Below are 21,958 nucleotides of genomic sequence, written 5' to 3'. Positions count from 1 at the left end.
CCCTTCTTCTTTAATCATAGTTATGAAACCCCAATGGTATTAATAATTGGAGCGGAAAAACAGAGACCCTGACCCCGGATTTGTTAGGTGTATTAATTATATCATTTGAATTCTAAAATAATCAAAGCATTCTTTCTTCTTTATTTATTATCAAAATATTTAAATTATTCTGTCCCTCGATTTGTCAGTGGTCACACCTTTCATCCTCTTTATTATAATTTTATTAAATTATTGCTATAATATTCTCAATATATATTATGTGCTTTTTATTATATTATATAATTATATTAAAAATTATTATACGAGGAAGTGTTCCACCAAATTAATTATTTAAGATTTGATGAGATCCGTATTCAATCCAATAATCATCCCTAAACATCTATCATGTCTTCATATATTTTTTTATGAATTTTTATTTTTTTTCCCAAGAAAAATTACTTTTCCAGCTTTTTTTAAAGGATGTATCCATTTTTATAATTTTTTTTAAAAAAATCATCTATTTGTTATCATTATTGGAATATCCCTTGACAAGATAACTCAAATGTATTGTATTCTATAGAATAAATAATCTACGAGGTGAACCAATTATTATTGCGCTATGGATCGATCCAATCGCCTATAAATATTGTAATTGAAATAAATGAAAAAAAAATAAGATTTTAAAATATATATCATTATAAGTTTAGGAATAAAAATAATAAAATGTGGTGACTTCTATATCATTATATATAAGCATATTTTCTAAAATAATGTAAACATATTCAAAAATATTATAGCTAACAATTAAACTGATTCATTCCATGGAGTCCGTATGATGTAACAGTTGTCTTATCATAAGAGGATTTTAGAGATTATGATAAATATAAAACATCCCCTAAAAATATATGAAAAATGGAGTCACTCATGAAAAACGTTGTATAGGAAAATATTATAGGATGATTTTCATAGAAAATATTTATATTTTAAAATGTCCTATCTGTTTTAAATTATTATAGTATTTTCATCTGATTTGTTTGTAGTGTTTCTTAATAATATTTACAATATTTTGATCGAGGCACTAAAATCACCGTAAATGTCATTGAAAAGTAATATAAGTGTTTTTTCAATTATCATTGCTCGCAGATTATTACTATATTATATTTTCAGATTTATAATTACTGTAGTTGAGATTAAGAGTCATTTAAATTTTCTACAGTGTTTTTAAGTAGATTTTATAATATTTTTTATTTATGTGACCAAAATAGCATAGCAAACTTATTTTTTATTTCTATTTTGATGATATTATTATTAAAAATATTTTAAATGTCTATTTGAATATGATGTATCAAATGGTTATTAATATATTTTAGTTTTATTTATCTCATCTATAGTGTCTTTAAATAAATTTTATAATATTTTTATTGTGATGATCAGAATATTATAATATGATAAAAATAATATAATAAACCATAAACAGTGGAAAAAATTTTAAGCGACGATTTGATATTTTTAAATTAAAGATATTATTTGAAAAAAAATAAAAGAGGGATACCGATTATAAAATATTTAAAATACAAATATTTTCTGAAAAATCGTCCAAAATTACACACTGACAGATTGAAACGAGATTTCATACCCGAGAGACTCCTGGACGACCACCCACTTGTTTACTACAGGAGACAATAGGTGGGCTCGAAAGGCGGTCCCACCGGCCCCAATGTATCATTTTCGCAATCACGACTCGGGTAGACGAGTCGCTGTCATGCCCTCATCCAAGAATGAATTATCACGTCGTGCCCGCAATGAATCTATTTCTCCAGCCAAAAAGGTCGGAAACAGCGGCAGCAGAGGCGTCCGACGAGAAATAGGAAGAAAAGCATGGCGGCAGAGGAGCTGAGCAACAAGCGGGTCATCTTCAAGGACTATGTGACCGGCTACCCCAAAGAGGAGGACATGATCTTGACCTCCGCCACCGTGCCGTCGAAGGTCCCCCAGGGCTCCACCGCCGTGCTCCTCAAGAACCTCTACCTCTCCTGCGACCCTTACATGCGCGGCCGCATGTCCAAGCCCATCAACCACAGCTACACCGATGCCTTCACGCCTGGCTCTGTAAGATCAGATCAATCCCGCTACGTCGCCTCCGTCCTCTCTTCTTCCCCTTCCATTTCTTTGTATTGACTTAGAATTATAAGTAATTTTCTAATTCAAGTTTGGTTTTTGTTTAATCAGTTCTCCCCTTTTTATATATATATATTAGTTATTTTTTGGCATTTGCTTGTTTCCTCCTGCATTCTTTTGAGATGGTTTTTGTTACATGTTCTTTTCTCCGACAGATTTTAGACAATAAGTGCTTGAAAGCTGGTATAGCGTTGCCAGAACAACTCATGGTATCCGTTGGTTTTGTAAAACCTTTTTGAAATGGCATGCTGTGACGTGAATGCATTGGAAAAATAAGGTAGGAAAAAAAGAAATATGATTAGCATGTTGTGTCATGGAATTGCCTACCATAAAAAAGAATCAAGTCTTGGGTGATGGGCACACGTGGGTGGGTTGTCTTTGTTATAATTATTGTTCAGGCAAGATGGACCAGGTTTCTTTGTAAGATATATAATGTACCAGTTTCCTCACATGGACTAGCTGTAGTTAAAAGGACTCGGAAAATATATTGGTAAAGAAAAATATTGGAGCACATGGAACATGAGGCTGGTCTGTCAGTTTCTTTATGTTTTGAGATTGGGTCGCTTTTAAATCATTTACAATCTTCTTGCGGTTGATTATTGTATCTATCTCAAAGAATATCTTCAAAATCATAAAAGAAATCTAGAGGCTTCATCTAAGGGTTTGATGTGGACTTAGGGTCATCATGCAGAAGACTCTCTTAGGAGGTTGAGGTAGGGACGTATCGGGGGCAACTACAGGAATGAGAAGGAAAATAAGTGCTTCTGGCTTATGGAAACTAGGGAACATAGAAGGATTAGCATTATATCTGCTATTTTTGCAGATGAACTTTGATTGTTATGGCGATAATAATCAACCCTGGAGATTTGTGTAATCCAGAGTTCAAACCTTGTTTTCCTTTTCAGATTTAGTTGGACAAGATAGGCTATCATTTTTTTGCAACCTGTGTTTTAGTAAGCCAACAAAAAGATGATGTGGAGATGCATAAGCAATCAGAAAATTATACTAGGTGATTGCAAACAGACTAGTTATGTCGTCTCCAAGTAATATGAACCTAGGCGGTTTGCATTATGCACACCAGAGTCCTACTTTTTTAAAGTATAATTCACATGATTTCATATTCATGTGCCCCATATTTAAGCTCAAATTGGAAAAAAAAAAAAATTGTTTGGATGTTGTTTTTCACAACTTGCAAGAGGGAGTCTAAATTTGTGTAAATGCTACTTGAAATGTAACAAATGGTTATGCATTTTGGGCCGATTTGCTGTTTCCCGGGACCTGAGTAAAATAAAAATGTTTTGGTGTTAGTTATGGAAATTAGGATAAATATATCTCCTTAAACAAATTCTGAATTTGTCTTAAAATTTTCAACAATGAGACGCGGCATACTTTATGCGTGTAGTTCTCTCACAAATAATTGCCGGATATGGCTTGGCTTGCTGTGGCAGTTAACCCTTGTAGTTATTGAATATTTCGTTTTTCATATTACCTCTTTGCCTACATGACATTTTTTATATTCTTAGACAAAAACATCATTCCTCAGAACATCATGGGTTACCTGATCCTTTTCTGACCAATTACTGTAATGCTTCCACTTATATATCAGGAAAGTGTTTGTCAAGTGGTCAAAATGGGGACTTCAAATTTTTTATCTCCTTCCAAAAGTAATCTTTTTACCATTCCTCCAATTTGCTGAAAGTGCATGCATATTTATTAGTTTACCTTTACACCATATTTGCTGGACTGACCATAATTTGGAATATGATTGGACCATTGATATGATTATGTTTGAATTACTTAGGTAGTGGACAAGAGAAAATGTCTCTTCTGAGACATCCCATAAAATGGACAAGAGAATTTCCATGTTCAAGTTGTCAAGCTAAAAAATATTCAGCATGATAACTTTTGCCTACTTATTGCATGTCTTATAAAGATAATAGAGTGAATTTTAAATTTTAACATATGAATAAGGTGATGAGAAATTGAGTTATTAATTCTCATAATAAACTTAACTGTTTTGTGCCTTCTGTGCTATTATGCTATACCATAATTTATGCCATGTTGCCTCTGAAAAGTGCTGTTGCATTGTTCTTTTAAGTTTTTTATTTATATTATCTTATTTGGTTATTCTTTTTGTAAAGAGGAGGTGATTGGAAGGGCATCATTTTCATTTTATCAGAAATAAGTCAGAACTATATCTTCCAGCTAAAGTGGGTGAAATTGTGAATAGACCTTTTATCTGTTCACTATTATCTTCTATGAAACTTAAAATTAAACATTTCTAATTTTTAGAATCTCCATATTTCCTTCAGTACATTTTGAATTATTGAAAACAATTGCAACTATTGTTTGTAACAAGGTATGCAATACCGTACCGTACTGGTGTTTCGAGGTTGGCTCGGTATGGTATGGTACCGGTGTACCGAGTGGTACATCAGGGCATACCGAGCTGTACATCCTGGTGTACCGAACAATTTTATATATTTTCTTTATTACTGTAGTACTGTAGCACTGCTACAGTATAATACTGTAGTACTGTAGCGGTACCGGACGGTCCGCTTACTAGTATGCCATCGGACCGGTACGTACCGGGCGGTACCATTTGGTACTGCATACCATGGTTTGTAGACTTAAGCCGAACATTCTAAAATCAGAAAACTACTTATTGTTGCTCTATTCTTTTCAATTACTGAAGGTTACAGTGTAGATCTGGACCTGAAATTGTAGTAAATCAATTTTGTTTTTGTATTTATGCAGGTAATTATTGGTTATGGTGTATCTAAAGTTGTCGACTCTGGACATCCAGATTTCAGTCCTGGAGACTTGGTATGGGGAATGACTGGGTGGGAAGAGTATACTTTAGTAACTACACCAAAAGGTTTAACTAAAATCAAATACACAGATGTACCACTTTCGTACTACACAGGGATCCTGGGTAAATTTTTCAGAACATCCTTTAGTACAATTTTTATGTTCATAGGGAGCTAGTCAAATGTTCAAAGCATAGAATTGCTATTTATGATGTTACTTGCTGATTATTTTGATTTTTAGTATGGATTTAAATGAACTTTGATAAAAGTAGTAGAGCAGTTCAATCTTAGCAAACAACAAAGCCTAGTATGTCAAATATGTTGATTAAGCCAAGCACTATTTCTGTTATAATACAGACATAACTAAGCACAATTTCCATATTCTTCTGTTATGTGGTTGTAGCATTGCAATCCCGAGTTGCTTTAAATATATATGTTGTTTATGCTTTATTGTTCAGGAATGCCTGGCCTTACAGCTTATGTTGGATTTCATGAAATATGCTCTCCTAAGAAAGGAGAAACAGTTTATGTGTCAGCAGCATCTGGAGCAGTTGGCCAACTTGTTGGCCAATTTGCAAAGTTGATGGGTTGCTATGTAGTTGGAAGTGCTGGTACCAAAGAGAAGGTACAGAGTCCTGCATTAAGAATTTCTGTACAAGTCTGTTAATCTAATTGGTTGCCTTTAATTACTCAGGTTGATCTCTTGAAAGCTAAATTTGGCTTTGATGATGCTTTTAACTATAAGGAGGAGGAAGATCTTGATGCTGCCTTGAAAAGGTTGGTACTTGAGATTGATTTTTAAAGTCCTCTACATCTTCTTGTCATTCTAGGGCAGACCATTTGGAATAAGTCTGAAAATATGAACAACTGAGGTAGCTCAAAATGAAGTGCCCATTCCTCTTGCAAGAAAATCTTTTTGTAGCCATGGAAGCACATAACTCTAAAATCCCTTGTTTGGATAAGAAAATGTCTTAACTTTTCTGATTGAATAGCCTTTTGCATATTTTTGCATAAAAAACCACTATGTTTCTATTTGTGTTAAATAAATCATAACATCAAACATTTACCATTGAAAATTTCTGATATGGAAAAATCAAGAAAGAAGCCATAGAAAACATATAACTCAAACAAAGAGCATCAACCAGTATTTACAAAACTCGAATGCGTACGAAAACAGCATGATCAACAAAAATTACAAAATAAAGCCTTAATCTCAGTGGTTCAGGTAGTGACATCTGAAGTTGATGTTGAAGACAACCTTCTAGATTTCCACATACTGATATTTAGCCAGAAGGCCAGAACATTTCAATGCATCAGCTAGCTTCTAACTCAAATTCCTTCTCATCAGCATTGCCAAAATCAGTAGTTGAGTTTCCTGTTTATACTTCTGCATTGCTTATAAACAGAGAAGGAAAACTGGATAAGCTAATCTGCAGCTTGTATATTTCTGCTGGGATGTAAAAATGCATCGGTAGGGGAGCATTCCACCTTAAGAGCGAAGCATCCATGCAAGCGTGGATGAAGCGGAAGTGAGAATGTCGGCCGGCTTGAGTAACACAAACATTGGTAAGAATCTAGTACCCCGAAAACCTAAGGGTTCCTCAACAAGGTTCGTCCACAGAGGGTGAGTCAGAGCCTAAGATTAGGCTGAAAGGTATAGTCGATGGACAATAGGTGAATATTCCTGTACTACCCTTTATCACGGACTTAGCTGGTTTTGCCTAAGTCATGTGGCACCCTTGCGTGTCCATCCGCAAAGGTCAGCCTCCCTGAAACCTCTTATGGTCCCTTAGGACCTATAACAGAGAAAACAGGTTAGAGAAAGCATCTCAATCGAGATCCACAAGCAATCATTTCAGTAAACATTTCATAGTCAATGCAAATTACAAACAGATTTTACAAACTCTGAACGATCACACAACAAAGGGTCCAAAATGGTCCACTACAGACCGAAATCCCCACAAGTGCCCACATGACACAATCTTTGTTTGCAAGCTTAGGACGACCACCAAAATAAAAGAAAATGGGGCTGCTAAGCCTACTGCCAGCCCTTTATATGCTGTGCAAAGCATAAACAAAACCAAAAGATACAGACATACATAAGTATTATATCGAACACCCTATTTACAATTTTGTCTGTGTCATTCTCCCCCACTTATTCTTTCAACGTCCTCATCGAAGCTTTTGCTGAGTCTTTAATCTTTTGCTTCAGCTGCAATGCGCCTCTTGGCTCCCAGTTGCTCTCCGCTACTGTTGTTGAGTAGTCGAACTTTTAATTTGTCATGCTGCTTCAACTCGCCAATGACTCCGACTTTAGTGTGGGGTTGGCTGAGTTGTGTTGATCACTGTTGGTTTCTGTAGATCTTTCAGATGAAAGAAAAGATCATCCTTAGTATACGCCAGTCTCTTAAATGCCTCATACCGCTTGAACTGAGTAGATGCCTGTTGGAGCTTTAACGAGCATTGCCTTGTAAACTTTTAAAGTTTTTGGGTCATTCCTCCATAAAATTTACCCATCGACCCTTCTTTCACTTAGTTGTCACTTCCAAGTAGGTTCGCATCACTTCTACTTTCGATTGGCATTCTGTTGGGAAATGAAGTGAATAATCTACTTTCGGTAGTATTGATCGTCATTAGTGAGGATTTGACAACTATTGTCTTCCATTTGGTTTCTTCGAAGGGTCTTTGAACATGTGCAGAGCTCCTCTATTGGATATATAAGAGAATTTGGGTACTCGGTTTCGCCCATTCTCTTAAGAGTTGAGAAGACAAATGTTACTCTGATTTCGCTCGCCTCCTCGAGGGTTGTACTCTATGCATCGAGCTGGTTACTAGCCTTCACCCGCTCTTTGCTCACACTTCTGGAGCACTCGAAGTGTTTGCACTCTTTGCGTTGAGTTAGCTATTGTGATTCACCTTCTTAATGCCATCCAACTTCTGAAATGCAAGAAGTTTTCACCCCAACTTGGAGTAAGTCTCTAATAGTTTTGGTCACCTCTGGGATTGTATCGTCTTCTCCATCGACCCTGCCGCCTACTCCACTAAGTAGCAAAGGTACAACACCACGCACTGCTTGCTTCGTTCTTTAGTCATGCACTCTTGCATTGACTCAAAGTCCTTCACTTTTAGCTATCTTGATGAGAAACTCGTTGATACCGGTCTTACGAAGTTCCCTGGCCTCTGCCCTTCAGCCTTGTATCGGTACTTGGAGTTTGCCTCCGTATTCTCTATTTCCTCGGTCTCTTTCACGACCAAGCGTTCTCCCTCCATGAGAGCAAGGGATTGATGACTTTACGGAAGTCCCGCCTCTGTGGTACCATGGCGCTGTCATGCCCATGGCCCTACTATCCATCGCCTCGCATCTGCATACCTTTCTTTGCGATCGATAGATCTGCCTCTGTGGCACTGTGGCACTCCTTCGAGTACATCTCATTTCTAACTGATGCTTGGTTTTGGGTAGCTAAGTCCCTTTGGACTCATCGTCGCTTCTTCGCCCATTTCGACCTCCTAATTCAACACCTCTGTATTCTCCAAGCAGTTTCCCTTGATCGATGGAAAGACAAACTGTAACTCCCATGCATGGCCTCTGCCATCATGTTGTAGGGTTTGTACCGATTATGTTCTCCTTAGCTTCCTTGGTAGCTACGTTCGCTTACTCGGCCTTGTCCTCTTGACTTGTCGGGCTCCCTTAAGCGAATATGAGCTCTGGAGCAGTCTAACTCTCCAACCGCTCTGATCATACCTCTGTATGATCAAGTCCCTCTCATGGGACTCATTGGTACTTGCATTCGGTATACTCCCTCAGTGGTACACAACCCTCATATGTTGATGACCAAGGCTTTTATCTGATGTAAAATTCGATGCACGCACGGAAGACCCGCCTCTACGATACCATGATATTCACTCATTGAATCTATAGCCTTTCTTGTCGTCGTGTTGTTCACCGAAGTGGAGCTCCCAGTAGCTCCCGATCATACCTCCGTATAATATAGTCCCTCGTGGGACTAAATTCATGTGTATCGCATTTCCACGAACTGTTCCACTATGATCCGCTGCACCATATCGCCTCCTGATGACATCTCCAGTATATTTCGATCCTTGTGGGATAAACTTGAATTGTGATCCCGCCATGTGTGGCCTCTGCCAATGCATCACAGGGTCTCTTCCACCTTCGATTGTGTTCGCTCCTTTGGCAATCAACCTTCGTCCACCTGCTCTCAGGTCACACTCAAACGAAGCACAGCTCTAGGACAGTCTGTCGTCTAATAGCTCTTAAGTCCACTAACTTTGCTGAAATTGGTGCACTATTATCTGGATCTTGGGCCTCTGCCCCTACCAGTACAATATCTGTTGCGCACGCTTCCTTCATGACAACTCGAATGGTAGCACTGTAGCATATTCTTCAAGAGTACCCGTCTTCATGTCTCTTGTCTCGTGCAAAGGCCTTCTGAACCCAACTTCGCCTCCGCAAGTTGAGTCACCTAGGTTCCTCTATCAAATGCTTCTTTGAGATAAGGTGCATATGCCCAGAAGCTCCCTTCGTCTTTGGCACCATGCAAGATGAGTCTGCTCCATCAGAATGAAGGACCCATGGAATAACATGATCCCGCTCTTGCCTCTGGAAGAGTTTATGTCCTTGACCTCTGTCCAAGGAAAGCTCTGTGCCTCCGCTCCATGTTCCATCTTCTATGCTAGCTCCCTTCATGCGGCTTGGGTACTTCGCCAAGTTACACCCAAGTTACTCCGCTCCTCGATTTGCATTGAGTTGATGGTGGCCCTCGCGCCTTCCATTCCACGGGTTAGCCCTTTGTTGAGTCCAATCTCCATATCGACTCTAAGTGTGCCTTTATCTTATATTATCGTGGGTCGCTCCCCCCACTTGATCTCGTAATGCATCTCCCTAATGCATTATCTCAAGCGAGATCATACGACGACTCCTCTCCGCTCGCTCGGTCTGTTGAGCTTTGTGAAGTTGTTTTAAGGTACTCCTCAACATGTGCGGTCCATTGCACATGGTTCTCCCTCTGGAGAGTCGGGACTTATCCCTCTTGGATATCTGTCTCGTTGGAGCAACTTCTCTCTTCGCTTCCTTCTCTTTGAAAGTTTCAAAGACCACCATCCCCTTGGACTACTTTGCCTTGCTGAACAAACTGTGCATTGTTCTGCCTCCCACAAACGCACTTGTTAGATTGTGACTTCATGTCAATACAGCCCTCGTTACACCCCTCAAGGCCTAGCAACATGCTGAACTCGCTGCACACTTTAGCCTCCTATGGACGTATCCTTCTCATGCTATAGAGAAAGTTTCAATGCTCCATGACGTCGAGTTTCGATCGCCTTGGGATGGCCACGAATATTCCATCGTTCGCATACAAGCCTTTGCATAAGTACCGAATTCTTCGAGTTAGCAATTTCCCTCACCTCTATGAGCTTAGCACAACTCTTTCGGTCACTGAACAACCTATTCCACCTTGCATGGTCTCATCCTTTACCAAGCGCCTCACTTGCCTTGAGACAAATCAAGTATGGTTGTCAACGTCGAGTCGTAGCTCGAACTCAGCAATCCCAACCGTCATGCGCTACGCATTCTTCCAAACTTGCTTGTCCTCGTGGTGCCTCTTGCATGAAGGGTTGGTCATTCCTCTGAATGTCAATTTCAGATGCTCGCTTCTCTGAGCGACTCATTTTCCCTACATTTTCATGCTCGTTTTCCCCCAAACGGTCGCACATGCTGGCTGCCCTCAATGCAGCCCGGCTAGGTCCCCTATGTTTGCATGCCAAGTATTTCTATGAGTGCTTGTCCCGCTCTGATACCATATGTCACGCACTTAGCTGGTTTTGCCTAAGTCGTGCGACACCCTTGCGTATTTGTCCGCAAATGTCAGCCTCCCTAAAACCTCCTATGGTCCCTTAGGACCTACAAAAGAGAAAACGAGTTAGAGAAAATATCTCACTCGGGATCCACAAGTAATCATTTCAGCAAACACTTCATAGCCAATGCAAATTACAAACAGACTTTACAAGCTCTGAACGGTCGCACAACAAAGGATCCAAAATGGTTCACTATAGACCAAAATCTCCATAAGTGCCCACATGATACAACCTTTGTTTGCAACTCTAGGACGGCCACCAAAACCAAGAAAATGAAACTGCTAAGCCTATTGCCAGCCCTTTATATGTTGTGCAAAGCATAAACAAAACCGAAAGACACGGACATACATAAGCATTATATCGAACACCCCGTTTACAATTTTGTCCGTGATACCTTGTTAGTCTCGAGAGACAGAGGAGGCTAGGTTAGCCTAAGGATGGTTGTTGGTTCATGGACGTAAGGTGATCTTTCCTTTTTAGAGTAAGATGGGGTAGAAGAAATGTCTCGAGCCAATGTCCGAGTACCAAGTGCTACTGTGCGGAAGTAACCCATGCCATACTCCTAAGAAAAGCTCGAACGACCTTCAACAAAAGGGTACCTATATCCAAAATCGACACAAGTGGTTGGGTTCGGCGGAACTAATTCTTTTATTCAAGTTAGTAAGAGGGATCTTGAATTAAAAAATAGACCTAGAAGTTAAAAGAAGGTATCTTGAGCAATTGCAAGAATTAGATTCATTGATATTCCTGGAATAGTAGATGCTATCACACATACAGTCATAATCAATTCGGTGGAATTGTTTGATCTTAAAGGTGATCTTCTATAATTTCGCATGTAAGGGGTTATTTCTTGATTAATTTGCAGCTTTCATATTTCTGTTGGGTCAATAAATGAATTGCTTATATATCTCTGTTTTTAGGTGCTTTCCTGATGGAATAGACATCTACTTCGAAAATGTTGGTGGTAAAATGCTTGATGCTGTGTTGTTGAACATGAGAGTGCATGGCCGAATTGCTGTTTGTGGGCTGATATCACAATACAATCTCACTCAGCGAGAGGGCATATACAACATGACCGCTATCGTGACAAAGCGCATCAAGATGCAAGGATTCATCGAGCCTGATCACAAGCACTTATATCCTCAGTTCCTGGAGGCGGTCATTCAGTTTATCAGGGACGGAAAGGTGGTTTATGTTGAAGACATCGCTGAAGGCATCGAGAAAGCTCCATCAGCACTTATTGGCCTGTTCACAGGTCGCAATGTTGGCAAGCAGGTAGTCCTTGTTGCACGCGACTGATTAATCAACAAGGTGTCGATCTCTGTTGCTGAAGAACTGCTAGTGTGTTCTTGGGGTATTGGTCTGTTCCACGAGTGTTTTAGTCAGAAAATGGACATGACTTATGTAAACTTTTTATGGCAATATCTAAATAAAGATGGTAATCTTGAGATCCTGGCTTACTATTTCCTTTTCTGATGAATGACTGATTCCATTTGGATGCTGAGTTATGCATGTACGAAAATATTTATATTCCCACCAGTATAAATTTGCATCTACACAATGGTGATACAGATTCAGAACATCACACTGTTCTACTGTTAGTTGTTATATTATGTTTAAAACTATGGATACTGTGATACTTTGAATGCCATAGTTGCATTTTTGGGAGAAGATACATTTTATGATACTTTGCAGGTTGCATCAGATTTTTTTTCTTCAAGATATTACCATCTACAAAGTATCAAAATATCCTATTTACTTCTTTTTTAAATGCAGATTTATCATAACATCTTATTCCCCATATATATATATATATATATATATATATATATATATAATTATTTTTTCTTTCACCTCTACTATTACTATTATGTTAATAATGATGCTCATGCCCTCCTTGAAGCCAATGCATGGCAATGCAAGATTCGAAAATTAGAAGGTTTTAATTTGAATTTTAATTAGAAGATCATGATGGCACCACCTACCAACCATCAATAACGGAAAAATGAATGCCACATGTCTGGAAGGTTGGTGGGGCTCTTTACAGAGACAATGTGAACCCCATGATGTGATCTCTCATGGAAAGTAAGTATGGAATAATGGGAATTACCAGATATGGTGCAATAAGATCACGTAGCTACTGAAGATCGAGTTTTCGCAAGTATCGAGGTTGAATTTTTGCCTTCATTTTTGTCTTTGCTGGTGTTTTCAGGTGATTCCTGTGGGATCTCATGCCTGACGAAATCTACGTAAGTTATCCTTTGCTGCTTGACTTCCGGCTTTGACTTTTGACCGAGATTCTAGTGGATCTGAAACGCCCTCTCCTATTGTAGCAGGATCCTTGGTCCTTAAAGAGCGTAGCATATCAGCACACATTACAATCATCTGAAGAGTTGGGGGAAAAGAGAGAGAGAGAGAGGGGGATGGTGATGGAGGAGGAGGTGATGGTGAACAGGAAGGTGGTGCTGAAGCACCATCTTCCGCCGGACAGAATGCCCAAGGAGAGCGACATGGAGCTGGTGGCGACGGACACAGTGCGGTTGAGGGTGCCGTCGGGGTCGACGGCCGTGCTCGTCAAGAACCTCTACCTGTCCTGCGATCCCTACATGCGCTCTCGCATGACGAAGCACGACGAGCCCAGCTACGTCCCCGACTTCGTCCCCGGCACGGTACCAACACTGAATCCATTATATGTAGATTTGTTCTCTATTCTATGTTCTGATGACTGTGGAAGGAATAATATACACACGTATAAGCATACGTGAAAATAGAATGTGGAAGGAATAATATACACACGTATAAGCATACGTGAAAATAGAATGTGCCTTTAGCCTACTCTTGATTGTTCCTTTTCCATAAGTATAAGGAACAAGAGATACTATTCAATCTTGAGGCATATATTATATTATATGGATCATGGTTCAAAATTTTAATATCTTACCCACACAACTCATCGGCCAAAATGGGTACGAGTCGATTGACACATTGTCACGGACTTAGCTGGTTTTGCCTAAGTCGTGTGGCACCCTTGCGTGTCCGTCTACAAAGGTCAACCTCCCATGTCCTTTAGTACCCACAAAAGAGAGAACGGGTTAAAGAAAACGCCTCATTCAGGATCCACAAACAAACATTTTCGAAAACACTTCATAGACAATGCAAATTACAAATAGACTTTACAAGCTCTGAATAGTTGCACAATAAAGGGTAAAATGGTCCATTATAGATCGAAAATCTCTCTCAAGTGTCCACATGACATAACCTTTATTTACAAGCCTAAAGTGGCCACCAACCTAACTAAAATGAGACTCTTAAGCCTTTGGCCGTCCCTCTATATGCTGTACAAAGCATGAACACACTAAAAGACACGGACATACATAAGCATTACATCAAACATCCTGTTTAGAAGTTTGTCCGTGACATTCTCCCCCACTTATTCCTTCGATGTCCTCGTCGAAGCCTTTGTCAACACTACAACTCCTCGCCTTTGCTGAGTCTTCAAATCTTCTGCTCCAGTTGCAATTCACCTCGACTCCCAACTGCTCTCCGCTGTTGTTTTTGAGTAGTCGAACCTTTGATCCGCTATGCTGGTTCAACTCGCCAATGACTCTGACTCTAGTGTGGGGTTGGCTGAGTTGTGTTGATCCATGTTGGTTCTTACAGATCCTCCAGATGAAGGAAAAGACCATCCTTACTATGCGCTAGTCTCTCAAATGTTCATGCTGCTTGAACTGGGTGGATGCTTGTTGGAGCTTTAATAAGCATCGTCTCGTAAACTTCTGAAGTTTTTGGGTCCTTCCTCCACAAAATTTGCCTATTGACTCTTCTTTCACTTAGTTGTCAATTCCAAGCAGGTTCGCATCACTTCTGTTTTCGATTGGCAGTTCGTTGGGAAATGAAGCAGACAATCTACTCTCAATATCTCTAATCACCGTTGGTGAGGATTTGACAACTATTGTCTTCTATTATCTTCGAAGGGTCTTTGAACATGTGCAGAGCTCCTCTGCTGGATAGATGAGAGACTTGGGTTACTCGGTTTCGCCCAGTCTCTTAAGAGTTGAGAAGGCAAAGTTTACTTGACTTCGCCCGCCTCCTTGAGGTTGTACTCCATGCATCGAGCTGGTTACTAGCCTTCGCCTGCTCTTTGCTCATATTTCTGAAGCACTTGAAGTGTTTGCACTCCTTGCATTGAGTTAGTTACCGTGATTCACCTTCTCAATGCCATCGAACTTTTAGAATGCGGGAAGTTTTCACCCCAACTTAGAGTGATTCTCTTATAGGTTTGGTTGCCTCTAGGATTGTACTGTTTTCTCCATCAACCCTACCGCCTACTCCACTGAGTAATTGTTAGAACCCTTGCAGATTCTAAACTTGGAGTTGATCTCTTTAGGGGATCGGCTTCCTTGGAACTCTATAGGGGTTCCTCCCTCCAAGTTGCTGCTCAAAGGCTGCAGAAAAGATTCTTCTATTGCTTAAGAAAAGAGGAGGAATATATGGCTATTTATAGGGCTTCTAAACCCTAACTCCTAATAGGACTCCTACTTCAAACTCTTACTTCTAACCAACTCCTAATATGACTCCTACTCAAGACTCCTATTCCCTTACAACTCCTAATTCTTCTCTAAGAAAAAACCTCTTACATGAATGTCCCTCTCAATTAGGACTCTCCTAGCTAGAGTCCTAACAGAATGTCCCTCTCAATTAGGACTCTCCTAGAAAGAGTCCTAACAGAATGTCCCTCTCAATTAGGACTCTCCTAGCTAGAGTCCTAACAGACCCGCCCTCTTCAAATCAACCTTGTCCTCAAGGCTGAGATTCCATGAACTCAGGGAACCGGGTCTTCAGCTCCTCATATGGTTCCCATGTGGCGTCTTCAAGTGATAGATTATTCTAATGCACTAGTACTTCAGTAGAGGGATGTCGGCGACGCATCACGATCCTGCGATCAAGGATGGCTTGTGGTTGGGCTTGAATAACTCCATCCTCAGTTGTGTTGGGCAGTTGGATCTGGGGTGACTTGTGCTCTCCCAACTTGGGCTTTAGGCATGATACGTGGAAGACAGGGTGAATTTTGGCATCCTCAGGTAATTTAAGTCTATATGCCACGGCTCCAATATGCTCTGTGATCTGATAGGGCCCATAAAAACGTGGGGATAGCTTCATGGAGGCTCGAGTTTTGATAGAGAGTTGCTTGTATGGTTGTAGGCGAAGATAAACCCAATCTCCCACTGAAAATTCTCTTTCACTTCGTCGTGTGTCGGCTTGCTGCTTCATTCTGGCTTGAGTGGTAGAGAGATTATCTTTTAATAGTTGTAAGAGTTTGTCCCTATCAATCAATTCTTGGTCAACCTGATCTACCTTGGCCGAGCCAATTACATACTTTGGAATCACAAGTGCTGGTCGACCATACAATGCTTCATAAGGGGCACATTTTGTAGATGAATGATATGTAGTATTATACCACCATTCGGCCCAGGGAAGCCATTTCACCCACTCTTTTGGTCGGTCGCTAGCGAAACATCGGAGGTACGTCTCTAAGCACCTATTTACCACCTCTGTTTGGCCGTCAGTTTGTGGATGATACGCTGTGCTCATCTTGAGTTTGGTGCCTTGTAACTGAAATAACTCAGTCTAAAATTTACTAGTGAAGATCCTGTCACGATCACTTACGATGGACCTTGGCATCCCATGCAGTTTAACAATATTTTCTATGAAAATCTGGGCAATACTAGCAGCAGTGTAGGGATTTCTCACAACACAAAAATTAGCATATTTCGTAAGTCGATCAACCACCACGAGAATCGTGCTTTTACCTTTGGAAGATGGCAGCCCTTCAATGAAGTCCATGGAGATGTCAGTCCACATTGAGTCTGGTATGGGTAGTGGTTGTAGCTTCCCTGGATTTGCCACAGTTTTACCCTTGTGCTATTGACATACATCACATTGTGCCACATATTCAGCAATAATTTTTTTCATCCCTCTCCAATAAAAATTTTGCTTTACTCTTTTGTAGGTTCTTAGGAATCCAGAGTGCCCTGCTGAAGGTATGGAGTGCATTTCATGCAAGATGATTGCGATGCAAGGGGAGTCAGGTATAAGCACAATGCGACCTTTGTAGCATAGATCCCTCGAATCCCAAGTGTAGTGGGCTATTGCACTTGGATCCTCCTCCAATTTTTTTATGATCTTGCTGATCTCTGGATCCTTCTTCCATTCTTCCCTAATGTCCTCGAGGAGACCGGTGGTAGGAAGGGAGATGGCTGAAACCTTGGCTTGTTCAGGTAGCCGTGAGAGTGCATCTGCAACAACGTTTTCTTTCCCCTTTTTGTAAATAATTTCATAATCAAATCCAAGAAGTTTGGTTACCCATTTTTGCTGCTCAAGGGATGATATCTTTTGCTCCAAAAAGTACTTGAGGCTTTTATGGTCAGTTTTAATTTGAAATCGTCGGCCGATCAGGTAGGGTCTCCACCTCGTTACTGCGTGTACAATGGCAAGCATCTCCTTATCATATACTGACATGTTTTGATGGGAGGGAGATAATGCCTTGCTAGTGTATGCGAGTGGTCGACCATTTTGCATGAGAACGGCTCCAATTCCGACTCCAGATGCATCGACCTCAATGATGAAGGGTCTATTGAAATCTGGTAGCGCAAGCATCGGCGTCGTTGTCATGGCTTCTTTAAGTTTGTCGAAGGCAGCAGAGGCTTTGTCCGACCATTGGAAAGCATCTTTTTTCAGTAAAGAAGTGAGCGGTGCACTGATCTTCCCATAGTCCTTAACAAATTTTCAGTAGTAGCCCATTAGTCCAAGGAACCCCCGCAGTAATTTCACGTTTGTAGGTTTCGGCCAGCCTTGCATTGCCTCAATTTTTGTTGGGTCTACCGCCACTCCTTCTGATATTATATGCCTAAGGTACTCTACTTTTTGTTGGAGAAAGTTGCACTTTAGTTACTTAACAAAAAGAGTATTCTCCCGAAGGATCGTCAAAACAATCCGTAAATGCTGAAAGTGAGTCTCAAGAGAAGGGCTGTAAACGAGAATATCATCAAAAAATACCAGCACAAATTTACGAAGAAAGCTCCGAAAAATATCGTTCATGAGACTTTAAAAGGTTGAAGGAGCATTAATGAGTCCAAAAGGCATTACCAAGAATTCATAATGGCCATCATGTGTGCGAAATGCAGTTTTTGGAATGTCATCGTCACATACCTGAATTTGGTGGTAACCAGATCGGAGGTCCAACTTCGTGAAGACTCAAGCTCCTTTCAATTCATCAAGAAGTTCATCCACCACTGGTATTGGGTACTTGTCCTTGACGGTGATGCCATTTAAAGCTCGGTAGTCGATGCACATCCGTTAAGTTCCGTCCTTCTTGCGTACAAGTAGCACCGGTGAGGAATAGGGGCTGCAACTTGGCCGAATCACCCCTGTTTCAAGCATCTCCTTTATGATCTTTTCAATTTCATCTTTCTGGAGGTGAGGATATCGGTACGGTCGAGTGTTCGCTGGTGGCTTGCCCGGAAGGATTGGAATTCGATGGTCATGTTGCCGAGAAGGAGGAAGACCGCGCGGTTCAGCAAATATGTCGGCAAATTCAGTAAGCAATTGGGCAAGATTTTGATCTTCAATTTCTATTTTCTTCCCCTCTAGTTGCTGTTGGAGGTGCATCAAAAAGCCACCATTTACCTTGTGTAAAACTTTCTCCATTCGTTGGGTCGAAACAGTGGTAACGTTGCTTCCGCGCTTCCCGCGTAGGATGATCTGTTTGCCCTTACAGTAGAATTTCATAATTAATTTAGAAAAGTTCCAAGAGACATCACCTAGTATAGTCAGCCATTCTATACCAAGCACTGCCTCATAGTCATCGATTGGTAGGAGGAAGAAATCGATGATAATTTCTTGGTCTTGTAGTAATAGTTTCACCTGCGGGCATCTTTGGTCGCACTTTAGGATTCTGCCGTCGGCAACCTTTACATCGAACTTGCTGCAACCTTCAATATGCAGTGCCATCTGAGCAGCAACCTTACTATTCAGGAAGTTATTAGTGCTACCCGTGTCGATAAGAACAGTGATCGGCTATTGTTTGAGAAGGCCTCCAACTTTCATCGTTTGCGGATTTGAGTAGCCGGCTAGTGCGTGTACCGTAATGTCGGTCGGCTGTGACTCTTCTTCCATATCTTCTTCTTCATGTTCAAGGCTCTCTTCTAGATGTTCAATGACCTCTTCTTCTACTAGTTCAATCATAAGAAGTCTACCTTTTTTACAGCGATGCTCGCGGCTCCACGGCTCGTCGCAATGCCAACATAACCCCTTCGCAGATCGCTCCCGAAGTTCTTCTCTTATTAACCTTTTTGGTGCAGGGACTCAGTTGATAGTAGGGGGGGCTGAAGGCTTTAGTATTGTAGGTCGTGGAGTGATCCTAGTCCTCTGGGCTTCATGGTTCAATCGCTCCTCTTGAAGTCATGCGAAAGAGATGGCTGCCATAAGCGTGTATGGTTGTCGTGCCTTAACTTCTCCTCGGATCTTCGGCTTTAAGCCCTCAATAAAGGTCCCAAATAGTTGTTTTTCAGACCAATCACGAGTTTGATTAGATAATCTTTCAAACTTGGTTTGGTACTCCTGAATGGTGGAGGTTTGTCGGATCTTTGCTAGTTGTCCGTCAATGTTCTCGTAATAAGTTGGTCCGAAGCGGATCAGTAGTCCTTCTTTGAATTGTCACCATGAAAGGGCTCCATAAGTGTGTTCAAACCAGTTAAACCATTATATGGCATCCCCTTCAAGATGTATAGCTACAATTTCCACCATGGATGCATCTGTAGTTTTATGGTACCCGAAAATATCGCTCCACACGCGAGATCCAACCAATTGGGTCTCCTTCTTCCCATCTAGGGAAGTCCACTCTCATGCGCGAATAGTTGGGGTCGGTTATAGAACCTCCCCTCTCTTGGAAGTCATCTCTTTGGGCATGATTTGATTGGTTAAAGCTCTCTCATTGATGTGATTTCTTTAGACTTAGTGGTCGGCCCAAATTGAATTCGGTAAGGAGAGTCCGAATCTTATCCTCAATTCGTGCCTCAAAGGCTTCAAATTTAGCATTGATTGCCTCCTCAGATGCCATAGTATATGACTCCAAATCTGTGATGTTAAGATCTCTCTTTTGTTGACGGGTTAAAGGCATGTATAGGTTTGATAGAAATCAGTGAAAGTTTGCTGCAGAATTGTGTTGTCTTGTGAGAGTAGAATTATCGTCGAAGAAACAGCGGTTTCTCGACGAAATCTTCACAAAAAATTTGAGAGATTTGAGAAGGGAATTGACAACAATATCTCAGTTTATATGACAACAAGGATGTCTAATTTAATCAAGAAAATTTTGGCAGTAACAGCAAGAAAATTGGTGTAAGTTGCGATAGTAGAATTCTCGTCGAAAAATTTCAGCAACTTACGATGAAATTTGTAGCAATATAGGAACGATTTTTTTTTTTTTGGATTTTCGAATAGGGATAACTAAATTGCAGCAGCAGTAAGGTAGGAAACCAGAACCTGTTGCAATTCACAGGGAGATCAAAGGATGATCTGCGGTGGTGGAGATGACGGTGGAATTTGGCGACGATCTTTTAAGCAATTGTGGGAATTGCTTTGGGCGGTTGTGGAGGGTTGATGGATGGCAGTGGAAGGGCAGTGAGATGCCAAGAATGCTGCTCTGATACCAGGTGTTAGAACCCTTGCAGATTCTAAACTTGGGGTTGATCTCTTTAGGGGATCGGCCTCCTTGGAACTCTATAGGGGTTTCTCCCTCCAAGTTGCTGCTCAAAGGCTGCAAAAAATATTCTTCTATTGCTTAAGAAAAGAGGAAGAATATATGGCTATTTATAGGGCTTCTAAACCCTAACTCCTAATAGGACTCCTACTTAAAACTCTTACTTCTAACCAACTCCTAATAGGACTCATACTCAAGACTCCTATTCCCTTACAACTCATAATTCTTCTCTAAGAAAAAACCTCTTACATGAATGTCCCTCTCAATTAGGACTCTCCTAGCTAGAGTCCTAACAGAATGTCCATCTCAATTAGGACTCTCCTAGCTAGAGTCCTAACAGAAAGTCCCTCTCAATTAGGACTCTCCTAGATAGAGTCCTAACAGAATGTCCCTCTCAATTAGGACTCTCCTAGCTAGAGTTCTAACAGTAACAAAGGTACAACACCGCGTACTATCTACTCGTTCCTTGGTCATGCACTCTTGCCTGACCCAAAGTCCTTCACTTTCGGCTATCTTGATGAGAAGCTCATTGACACTGGTCTTACGAAGTTCATTGGCCTCTGCCCTTCAGCCTTGTCTCGGTACTCAGAGTTTGTCTCTGCATGCTCCACCTCCTCGGCCCCTTTCACGACCAAGCACTCTCCCTCCGAGCAAGGGATCAATGACTTTCACGGAAGTCCCGCCTCTACAGTACCATGGCATTGCCATGCCCATGGCCCTACTATCCGTCGCCTCGCATCTGCATCCCTTTTCTTTACGATCAGTAGATATGTCTCTGTGGCACTCCTCTGAGTCCACATCCATTCTAACTGATGCTTGATTTTGTTAGGAAATCTTGGGGGCGACATCACATGCGCAGTGGAAAAACAAAAAAATAAAATCCCCGATTCCCAAAAAGATGTTCGTCGTCATGCGAAGATTGGTGCGCAAAAATCCGCGAAACTTAAAACTGCGTATAGAGTATATTATGTTACCTAGGGAGATTGTATATCCCTGTTTCCTTGCAGATTTTTAGAAGAGGGTGAAGGAGGTCAAGCGTCCTCCTCTCTAGCAGTGATCCACATAGCAGGGTTGCGACGAAGCTCCTCAAAACTCCAGGCCTACTCTGAGATGGATAGGGGGAGGAGAATATGAGAGGCAAGCAAAGGCTCTAGCCTATGAGGCTCTGAATCCCTCCTATTTATAGAGGTCCCCTATCAAACCCTAATGGGTCCTCCCCTAGTGGGTATTGGATCTGTATCCAATAAGACAAGGGCTCCGTCGGATATCTCATATCAGAACCTCTACTCATCGCAATACCTACCATATGTATGTGACCCTCTAGGCCTAATATCGAGCTGGCCGTGAGTCATACTTGTCAGAA

At 40.9% G+C, this 21,958-nt stretch overlaps 2 protein-coding genes across 2 annotated transcripts in view; both read left to right on the top strand.

Moving 5' to 3' along the window:
• Positions 1-1,783: 1,783 nt before the first annotated feature.
• Positions 1,784-12,291, top strand: LOC135674111 (2-alkenal reductase (NADP(+)-dependent)-like). Its single transcript, XM_065183589.1, has 5 exons — positions 1,784-2,088; positions 4,915-5,092; positions 5,426-5,592; positions 5,662-5,744; positions 11,759-12,291. Exons 1-5 carry the CDS (start codon positions 1,858-1,860, stop codon positions 12,135-12,137), a joined length of 1,038 nt encoding a protein of 345 aa, XP_065039661.1. The 5' UTR covers positions 1,784-1,857; the 3' UTR covers positions 12,138-12,291.
• Positions 12,292-13,255: 964 nt separating this feature from the next.
• The window catches only part of LOC135673932 (2-alkenal reductase (NADP(+)-dependent)-like), a 56,338-nt gene continuing 47,635 nt past the window's right edge, over positions 13,256-21,958 (top strand). Inside the window, exon 1 of the mRNA XM_065183332.1 lies at positions 13,256-13,507. Coding sequence (XP_065039404.1) covers positions 13,262-13,507 — 246 coding nt within the window. The 5' untranslated portion in view covers positions 13,256-13,261. The remainder of the gene's footprint in view (positions 13,508-21,958) is intronic.

Source organism: Musa acuminata, chromosome BXJ1-5 (genome assembly GCF_036884655.1).
Source record: "Musa acuminata AAA Group cultivar baxijiao chromosome BXJ1-5, Cavendish_Baxijiao_AAA, whole genome shotgun sequence".
NCBI classification, from domain to species: Eukaryota; Viridiplantae; Streptophyta; class Magnoliopsida; order Zingiberales; family Musaceae; genus Musa; species Musa acuminata.
The sequence above is the reverse complement of the archived record's forward strand: the minus strand, read 5'-3'. Positions and strand labels throughout refer to the sequence as shown.

Bases quoted from the DNA above. Each gene is read 5' to 3' on its own strand.
- LOC135674111 (XM_065183589.1), top strand. From the start codon at position 1,858: ATGGCGGCAGAGGAGCTGAGCAACAAGCGGGTCATCTTCAAGGACTAT. The intron at 2,089-4,914 runs GTAAGATCAGAT...GTATTTATGCAG, and splicing joins ATGCCTTCACGCCTGGCTCT to GTAATTATTGGTTATGGTGT. The intron at 5,745-11,758 runs GTTGGTACTTGA...CTCTGTTTTTAG, and splicing joins CTTGATGCTGCCTTGAAAAG to GTGCTTTCCTGATGGAATAG.